General features: G+C 35.8%; 1 protein-coding gene across 1 annotated transcript; it reads left to right on the top strand.

Moving 5' to 3' along the window:
• Window positions 1-884: 884 nt before the first annotated feature.
• Window positions 885-9,994, top strand: gcm2.S (glial cells missing homolog 2 S homeolog). The gene is made up of 5 exons (NM_001095543.2): window positions 885-1,001; window positions 6,363-6,615; window positions 7,268-7,380; window positions 7,707-7,832; window positions 9,068-9,994. The coding sequence occupies exons 1-5, from the start codon at window positions 924-926 to the stop codon at window positions 9,941-9,943; spliced, it is 1,446 nt and encodes a 481-aa protein (NP_001089012.1). The 5' UTR covers window positions 885-923; the 3' UTR covers window positions 9,944-9,994.
• Window positions 9,995-10,459: the final 465 nt, after the last annotated feature.

Here is a 10,459-nt window from a genome sequence, read left to right as displayed (position 1 = left end):
TCCTGGGTGATGTCTATGTCAGTTTTGCCCAAATGAAAAATGAATCAAATGAAAAATGAATCAAATGAAAGAAACAGGTTTTTTGGTGTTTTTTCTTTTGTACAAAGCCTGTGAGTGCCATCATTACTGACAAACAGTCTGCTTACTTTTTTGCACAATCACCCAGGCTAACTGACTTTTTTTCAAGATGTGCAAAAAAAATATCTATGCAGATCAACAGGTGCAGGACCCCTGCAATATAAAAAAAAACTCATAATGTTAAAAAGACAAGCAGAACAAGTTTTCTGGCTCGCTTACTCATGGCTGCGTTTCGGTTCAGTTTGAAGAATGTTACAAAAGTAACATCCTGCCATGTGAACTGCAAGTGTTGTGTTTGTTACCTGTTAAAAACAACTTTATCTCATGTTCAGAGCACCTTATCACAGTTATAGTTCTAGCTGATGATAAATTATTAGTTGAAGTTAGTGACACACATGCATGCACTGATGCTAAAGAACTCACATTTTCTAAAATGTTTTGTAGTTTCTTGTAGGTAGTGTTTTCTAAATCTTTACATGCACACATACAGGCACATCATTGCCATAATAGTACAATGTTCCATTTAAAGCAATTGAAACTTCACTTTGTCTCTATCTATCTATCTATCTATCTCTCTATCAATCTATTATCTATCTATCTATCATCTATAAATCTGTTATCTATGGCTTTCTCATATCTTTAGCTACCATTATCCACCCATTTATATATCTGTCTATCGTTCTATCTTTACATTTGTCTCTCTGTATGTAACTATTTGTTTAGAGATGATCAGCACCTATGTATTATTGTTATATATGTGTATATGTATATATGTGTAAACATTACTATTGAATCTCCTATATGCTCAGCTTGCAGATGCCAACATAGCCAGGCTCCCAGGAGACATGTATGAAGAATCAGACTGTGTATGTTCCTATGGGATGAAAATGACTTGGGATATCAATGATCCAAAGATGCCTCAGGTGAGTCCATCAATGTCACCTAGTTAAAGAAGTGCCAGCGGGTTGTTGGGGGGGGGACCATTCACTTTCAAGAAATCGGGCATTTCCAAGCATAACCCCAAATAAAGCTTTTACAAGCCAGCATACCCAACAAACATTGCTAGTTTCAATTCTGCATGGTACTTGGAGCTCAGGATGAATCCATATTGCTGCAGTGTAAAAACCTATTTCAGGTTGTTTAAGGGGTTTACAGCATTGTGTTAGCTGATGAAACATGAATGTGTTAAAATTGTGCGACAGTCACTTTTCTGTCTTTCTGTCTGTCTGCAGGTGCCTTTTGATAGAGATTTGGGGCAGCAGGTGCGGTATAGTACACCTGCCCTGTCAAATTGTATTTTTAACACAGTGTTTTGCTTAGCATGGCCTCTACAATGTGCCTTAGAGTGAGCTGTAAGAAATTTGCACACAACGAATTAATATATTAACGTTTTGTGTTTGTAATCACTATAAGTTAACCCTTGGATAGAATACATTTATAATAAGTGCAAATTCATAGAATCAGATATTTATTCACTGAATTTTATTTCTAGTTTAACTAGCTGCTGGCAGATTATCATGATATATCTTATTTGGCAAAGAGGCTTACAATTATATTGACACCTTCCAAGTTTTTATATGCAGGAATATATCAGAATTATCAGAAAGCCCCTTCTTAACAAGAAAATATTTACAGAGAGATGTTTACACTGCATACGTTTTACTAACTGAAGTGTGTTTATAAACTCAAGTGTGTTTATAAATTCACAAGATTTAAAATACTTAGAACAGAACCTAATGAACAGGACTAGCTAACTGTAGTAAGCAGTTATGAGATATATCCAAATGCACACATGCAAACTGTAGCTGGGAATCATTTTTTGACTCTCTAGCTCATATGAATCTCATTCAAACCCGGCAATGTGCACAGCCACAATTACTTATCATTAGGATCATTTTTCTTATTTGTTCCTGGTCTCTATTTAATAATATTTTTGAATTTGCTTCATAAAAATGTTATTTTTCATCACTATAGGATGCAAAAGGTTTATGGATAGGAAACAACAGACAATGGACATTAGAGTTGCTGAGAAGTATTTGCAAGTGATTTCCTATCTCACATTCTATTCTTTCATTTGATTGGCATGAACCTAATGTGCATCAAATGTTTTAGCCTCCCCCAGTAACTTTAATACATATCTCTATTAGATAATGTATATGTTTGCTATATTCTAAATAAGAATAAGAGAGAAACAAACTGCACCCTATTCATTTTATATTAAAAACCAAATTTGGGTTTCTTACCATTTGAGAATCGCAAGTTCAGGTTCGTGCTGACGAGTGGTTTGTTTGAATAAAGAAGCAGAAGACATTGGGTCAGCCTGCAGCACTGGCTCCTTATTGCATGATAAGTAAATTACATCCCATTAAATACGAGTTCTGCAAGCAAGCCTAGTGATTGTTAATGGTGCGCATTCTGCTGCAGTAAAGCAGCCCTTGTGCTTTCCTACCACTGGCTCCATTGCTATACAGGGTGTCCTTGGGCCATAGCAGTCTCTCCACGCTGAATTAATTATTAATTTCCAGTTATACTGTATGTAGGTTACAGTGTATTGTTGCTACAAGGCATTTGATACAGTGCCACACAAAAGGTTACTGGTTAAATTAAGGAATGTTGGCCTGGAACATAGTATTTGTACTATATAGAGAACTGGCTAAAAGATAAACTACAAAGAGTGGTGGTAAATGGAACATTTTCTAATTGGACCAGTGTTGTTAGTGGAGTACCGCAGGGCTCTGTACTAGGTCCCTTGCTTTTCAACTTGTTTATTAATGACCTGGAGGTGGGCATTGAAAGTACTGTTTCTATTTTTGCAGATGATACTAAATTGTGCAGAACTATAGGTTCCATGCAGGATGCTGCCACTTTGCAGAGTGATTTGTCTAAACTGGAAAACTGGGCAGCAAACTGGAAAATGAGGTTCAATGTTGATAAATGCAAGGTTATGCACTTTGGCAAAAATAATATAAATGCAAGTTATACAATAAATGGCAATGTGTTGGGAGTTTCCTTAAATGAGAAGGATCTAGGGGTCTTTGTAGATAACAAGTTGTCTAATTCTGGGCAGTATCATTCTGTGGCTACTGAAGCAAATAAAGTTCTGTCTTGCATAAAAAAGGGCATTAACTCAAGGGATGAAAACATAATTATGCCTCTTTATAGGTCCCTGGTAAGGCCTCATCTGGTGTATGCAGTTCAGTTTTGGACTCCAGTCCTTAAGAGGGATAAAATGAGCTGGAGAGAGTGCAGAGACTAAGTGCAACTAAATTGGTTAGAGGGACGGAAGACTTAAATTATGAGGGTAGACTGTCAAGGTTGGGGTTGTTTTCTCTGGAAAAAAGGCGCTTGCGAGGGGACATGATTACACTTTACAAGTACATTAGAGGACATTATAGACAAATAGCAGGGGACCTTTTTACACATAAAGAGGATCACCGCACCAGAGGCCACCCCTTTAGACTAGAAGAAAAGAACTTTCATTTGAAGCAACGTAGGGGGTTCTTCACAGTCAGGACAGTGAGGTTGTGGAATGCACTGCCAGGTGATGTTGTGATGGCTGATTCAGTTAATGCCTTTAAGAATGGCTTGGATGATTTTTTGGACAGACATAATATCAAAGGCTATTGTGATACTAAACTCTATAGTTAGTATAGGTATGGGTATATAGAATTTTAATTAAAAGTAGGGAGGGGTGTGTGTATGGATGCTGGGTTTTCATTTGGAGGGGTTGAACTTGATGGACTTTGTCTTTTTTCAACCCAATTTAACTATGTAACTATGTAACTATACATTTTTATATAGTGCCAACATTCACTGCCCCAGTGGAGCTTTCAATCTAAGGTCACAATCACATAACCCTCTCAATGGCTATGCTCATTAGGAGCCAGTTAATCTGTCTGTACATTTTAAGAGTGTGGGAGAAAGCCAGAGTACTTGAAGAAAACCTAATGTACAGGTTATAATCAACCTCAGGACCCTAGCTTGACAAGAAAGCACCACTAACCACTGAGCTCCCACAATACATTTGAAGTGACAGTGCCTGGATCCCTTTAGGGTTCTTGTGTGTTTGATGTGAATTTGAGATTCAGATTTAAGCGCACTTAAGAGAGAAATGGTTGTTGAGCTGACAAAACCTCATTTGCTAAATATTAATGCAAAATATGTGTTTTCAGCTTCAATTTCAGTAGATTTATCTTCAGAAACCTGTATGCAAGAGCCCTTAAACTAATGGCACATGGGGCATCTTGTGACTATTTTTCTTGGCTCCGTAGCCCAGGGAAAAATAAGACAATGCATTTAAAAAAATCTGAATTTTAGGATAGTTGTTCTATTTGTTGGGTGGAAAAACATAATCACCCAAAAAACACTCCCCAGTTCACTCCCCAGTAGGGCAGTAGGTCTATTGAGCACATAGCTTTAGATACTAACTTTAATGACTCACCTATCAGAGATATGTTTCCTGCAGAAGGCTACTTGTTGCACCCTTTTTTTAATCAGCAGGTGTTCTTTGTACTGAATAGAAAACATTTTGCCTGATATAACCCACAGAATTACTTTATCTCTCTAAAATCCACACTGTGATGGTAATTACTAGCCAGGCCAAATTATGCCTGTGCGCAGGCTTTGCTTGTGTGTGTGTGTTTTTTTTCATTCTTGCCAACAAAAATATTTTAATTTTATAGTCTTTATACATCTGCCAGACACTTTAACAACTGTAGCTTTTGCTGAACTACAACTTCCTGCAGCAGAGGCAGTTAAAAAAGACTGGGAGGAATGCTAGGAGTTGTTGCTCAAACAGCTGTAGGCTGAATACCCCTCTGCAAAGCTCTTAACCACAATATATTTCGGAAACATCATCAATCAAACATTGTATGAGGTTTGCAGGAATGACTTACTGATTTCTCCTTGTGTTTTCTTCTCTGGTGAACATCTATAATCACACATTGTCCATATCCTGCTATTTTTGTTTTTTTGTACTCATTTCATAGGCAGCTTATAAATTCTGGATTTAGCCTAAATTGAGACCACATTTGTAATAATAATTGTTCACTCTAATGCACGATGCAAAAGATGTGAGCACACTGCTACTGATCCACAAAACTTACAATCTAACCCATGTAGTACCTGGTGATTATTTTATGTCAGTGATCAGCATGCTGCAGCAAAAATGAAAGAATCTGCATGGGTAATCTAGATCGTAACCTAAGATTTAAAAAATGTTGGGGTTGGAAAGGCATTTTGGAATTCACTGGGGTTCACTGGATACATATGTAGGTGAGAGGATAAGCTCCCACGCCAAATTCTGCTCTTGTTCCTGTAAGTATGATAGTGATCTGCAAACTTGAGGGTTTGATGTAATATCGAACTGCGGATATTTTGAATTTGTGTACCCATTGTTAGTTCTATGTGTTTGTGTTTGTTTATTTATATAGTATTGCTAAGTGAACACAAAGCTTTGAAGTGTATGTGCTTTGCAATGAAAATACCACTCTTTGACTTTTTATTTCACTTGTACATATGATTCCTTTTCTTCAGATGCTTTGTACTAACTCTATGTTGTGTCTGCTAAAAACAACTTTCTCTTTTGTAAAGAGCAAATTGTCACAGCTATAGCTGATGCTGTATATACAGTAATGGATTCAACTGTTATATTCTCTGAAATGTTTTGGTTTGTGTTCTGAAAATCTTTACTCACACAAAATTGCCAGAACAGTGTAGATTTTTATCTGTAAACATTACTGTTCCTTTAAAGGTATTTTTGTACTTGGTATTAGATAAGCAATCAAGGAATAAACTAATATATCTATCTATCTATCTAGCTATCATCTCTCTCTCTGTCTATCTATCTATCCATCTATCTCTATCTATAGCTCTCCATCATTTGCATCTGCATCTATCTATGTATATTCTGTATATCTCTATATCTCCCTGTCTATGCTCAGGATAGTTTAGGAACCCTTGTTACTAAATATTCATACTTGATATACTTGATTCACTGTAAAAACATAGAAAGAAACCACAAATGTTTTTATCACATCATTACAACTTTTTGTAAAGCCCCAAAATACAGCATATAGTTTAACTTGAATTTGGGAAGCAATAACAGGGTCTGCTGAAATACTGGATCTTAAAACTAGGTTATATAGATAGATATATATATATATAGATATATATATATATATATATATATATATATATATATATATATATATATATATATATATATATATATATATATATATATATACTATCAATATACCAATGTTATGCCTATTTCTCTGTAGGACTTCAAGCAATTTGACAGCTTTCAAGAATGGACAGATGGTTATGTGAGATTTATATACAATGCAGAGGACAAGAATGCCCAGCGCCATCTAAGTGGTTGGGCCATGAGAAACACCAACAATCACAACTGTCAGATCTTGAAGAAGTCTTGCCTGGGAGTGGTGGTCTGCAGTCGCAATTGTACATTGCTAGATGGTAGCAAATTCCAGCTCAGGCCAGCCATATGTGACAAGGCCCGTCAGAAACAGCAAAGTAAGTGGCAGAGACTATGTAAAAACTCATATTTTTTATATTCAGGTATTTTATTTCAAGTTTTGTTGGATTATATATTGTTTCTTAAAATCATAAAAGAAACTCACGAAGCGGAAAGATGAAGTAGATTTTACCATCAATAAAGGAAAGGTGTATTTTATTAGAAGAGAAGTCATGTTAATGGATACCCCACTCATTTATATATATATTTGTTTTTCAGATTTTTCATCAGTTTTGCCACAATGGAATTTTGTAAAAACTTGGCATAAAAAACTACATTTAACATAGCCCTTAATTAAATGGCAGAGCACACAAAGATAAAGGGGCAGTTATTCCTCTTAAAATCAGAACTGCAAAAAAAATACAACTTGTTTAAATTATTATTATGTATTAAATGTATTATTAGTTAATACAGAGCATTGAGCATTCCCAACCACCATATGTTGGAAACAAATACTAAAATAAAATGTCAAATGTTGCTGAAGAATAATCTGCGGACATATTGGAACAAGAATCAAGTCTTCAAGATTTTGTACACTGTGCTTATCAGTGTTCAGATTTTAAAGGGGAATAAACATTTCTGTTGTGTGCAATGTGCAGAATTATCATGATCAACACATCATGATTTAACTTTTCTTAATTTATTTCACAGGAAAAATGTGCAGTAACTGCAGCTCTGCCCTGGAGCTGATCCCTTGCCGAGGCCACAGTGGTTATCCGGTTACTAATTTTTGGCGAGTGGATGGGAAAGCCATCTTCTTCCAGGTAATTACATATGATGTCCTATAAGCAAACAAAAGAAGGGGTTCAAGTTTTGTGGGCGGCCAGTGACTCCTATAGCTTTGCATTTCATTTGGGTGATCTTGTAAGCACACAAAAAAGATTTGTTATTCCCAGCAGTAGGTTGTAAACGTGCATGGCTCAAATAGCAGGCATAGAGGAAAAACATTCTCTGGGAAACTATCAACTATACAATGGTGGCTACATAAAGCAGACAAACTGCAAATTGCACTAAAATATGCTATCAAAACCATTAGTGGATTAGACATCTTTCCAGTTATTTTTATGCACATCTTCCTGTTTAATGATAGGCGAAGGGAGTCCATGATCATCCCCGACCAGAGAGTAAATCAGAGACAGAAGCCAGGAGAAGTGCTGTAAAACGGCAAATATCTTCTTCTCATCTGTCACAGAAAAAGAAACTTCTGGACCCTGAGGTAAGACCATAATTAATAACAAAAGTACATTTACAGGTAAAATCAAGACAATTGATATATATGGCTGCATGATTGATTCGTTTGTTACCTTCACCTGTCATTAGCAGAGATGCACTGTAACCATGTGTAACATACTTGGGGTCATTTATGAAGTTGGCACAGCACATATTTATTCACAAATAGTTGTATTGCCAATGTTTTTTCCCGAATGCTAAAATATTCCACTGCTGTGCCATCTTTCCGTTCGTTGCAAATTTGCATGTTGCACAACTCGCGCAAATGAGACAGGAGTTTGACAGTAATGTTTAACAAAAATGTTTTGAGAATATTTTCTCCACCACCAAAGTTGTGGAGTAACTCAAATTCACAATTTGTGATTTTTAGCATATTTATACTGGAGATTTATGTACATTTGCCGTTGTGAAAAAAAAATGCAATTCTGTTTGCACATTAAGTACAACACTCTTCTGCAGCTTTATAAATATAACCATGCACTGGGCAAATATATTTATTGTGTGAACTATTCTGCCCTGCTCAAAGTTTATAAATGCCCCACTGTGTTATCATCAAATGAAAATGTTATAGGAATGGAAATTAATCATGAATTACACTTTGAGGTTTAATTGTTAATATTAACAAGTTGAGGTTGGAAACTGCTGCTTGTGCCACGGGCCTATAGCAGATATTTTATAACCTTGTAAAATAAGGGGCAGATTTATTAAGGGTAGAAGTGAAAATTCGAATTCAAATTTTCGAAAAAAACTCTCAAATTCGAATTGTAAATTATCCAAACTCGATTCGAGTTTTGACTTTTATCATACTCTGGCCCTTTAAGAACTCAAATTTGACTATTCACCACCTAAAACCTGCTGAATTACTGTATAAGTCTATGGGAGAGGTCCAGGGATCAATTTGGTGATGTTTGTAGCCGTTTTGATATTTGAGTTTTTGTCTGAGAAAAAAACTCGAATCGAGTTTTTTAAATTCAAATCAAATTCAATTCGAGTTTTTGGGTCGTTTTAATTAGTTCTAGTTTAAAAAAAATCGAAATTCGACCCTGATAAATGTGCCTCCCCATGTCAATACAGGTACATATAGTATAAGACAATGAAAATATGAAGATTTTGTTAAAAGATAAATGATCTTATATAACTCATCATATTAATCATATTGTATGATTTCAGCGAATCATTTAATTGGGTTTAACTTAAACCTGTGTTTACATTTATTTTAAGGTGGAAAGATACAATGAAAGTTGTGGTCATTTCCCAAACATACATCCTATAGCTTGCATAGATGGAACAGATCGGTTTGGTCTTGTGAATGATGGAAATGTTCCTGTTCCAGCCCAACATTATCCTTCTATTCAAAGTGCTGAGCCTTACAAGCCCTCATATGACACAGTGGGATATCCGGGAGAGTCTCTGTCTTCATTTCAAAAATGCTCCAATGCACGGATATATATGGCGAGAACGCCATGCTATGATTTTTCTGTGCCTGGATATATAAATTCTAGCTCATACCCTACACTTTATAAGGAGCCACTAGGAAGTCTTTCTGATACTGATCGCTTTCAGTTAAATGGTCATCAGCAAAACCTAGGTGTCTTGAATACACATGAGAAGAACTATGACAGCCCTCTAAAGCTTCATGGATGGAAACAGATTTTTGGTAAATCTGCCTATGGAGATAGGAATGATTATGGACAATCCCAGACAAACTCTGGTCATCCCTATCACAATGGAGAATATCCCTGTAGGTATGTGAGAACTCCATCTCCAGTTGCTCCAGCCTTACAAACTGTTATAACCACCACCACCAAGGTATCCTACCAGGCCTACAAGCCTCCAGTTGTGAAATATAGTGAGAATTCATGTGACATCAAAACATTACAAAACTATGCTCACATTCAAGACAGTATCTCAGAAGGTATATTTCCAGAGAGTAAAGCTCAAGATGACAATGGCCTCATCAAACCTACACTTGGTTATCAAGACCAGTTTCCCACAAAGTGCGAGAGAATGGACAACCTTGACCTTTATCGTTATGGATCATGCGTGGGGAATAACTTTATAGTACAACCTTACAGATTTGAAAATTCTGAATACTAAGAATATATATTAACTACAGTTAACTAAAACTGTTACAGGGATACAAAAAAATAATAAAAATCACACCATATTTAGAGTGGGGGACACCAATCTATAAAAGAAACAAACTCTAGCAATGCAAGCTTTAATTATTGTTAGCCTCGATAACTTGCTATTATAAAATAACAGCAAACGCATAAGGCCATATTTATCAAAGTCCAAATTTAAGTTTTTTATTAAAAAAAGTCCGACCAAACTAGAACCCATGATTGGACCTTATTTATTATTAAAGAATCACAATTTAATCAGATTGGGGACAAACACAAAAAAATCGAGAGATAATCCGAATCGTACGAGTATTTTCCCGAATCGCTCAGGCCTTTTCCCGATACTCTCCCATTGACTTATATACAACCTCTGTAGGTCTGAGATGCTGGATTTTCAGATTCAGACTTTTTACATCCTCGGGCTATATTAAATCTCGAAAAAATTGAGGTTTTTTTCCATTAAAAATTCATATTTTATAGTAAAAAAAAC

Source organism: Xenopus laevis, chromosome 6S (assembly GCF_017654675.1).
Source record: "Xenopus laevis strain J_2021 chromosome 6S, Xenopus_laevis_v10.1, whole genome shotgun sequence".
NCBI classification, from domain to species: Eukaryota; Metazoa; Chordata; class Amphibia; order Anura; family Pipidae; genus Xenopus; species Xenopus laevis.
Note: the sequence above shows the minus strand (reverse complement) of the source record. Positions and strands in the feature narration are given on the sequence as shown.

Bases quoted from the DNA above. Each gene is read 5' to 3' on its own strand.
- gcm2.S (NM_001095543.2), top strand. From the start codon at position 924: ATGTATGAAGAATCAGACTGTGTATGTTCCTATGGGATGAAAATGACT. The intron at 1,002-6,362 runs GTGAGTCCATCA...ATTTCTCTGTAG, and splicing joins ATGATCCAAAGATGCCTCAG to GACTTCAAGCAATTTGACAG. The intron at 7,833-9,067 runs GTAAGACCATAA...ATTTATTTTAAG, and splicing joins AGAAACTTCTGGACCCTGAG to GTGGAAAGATACAATGAAAG.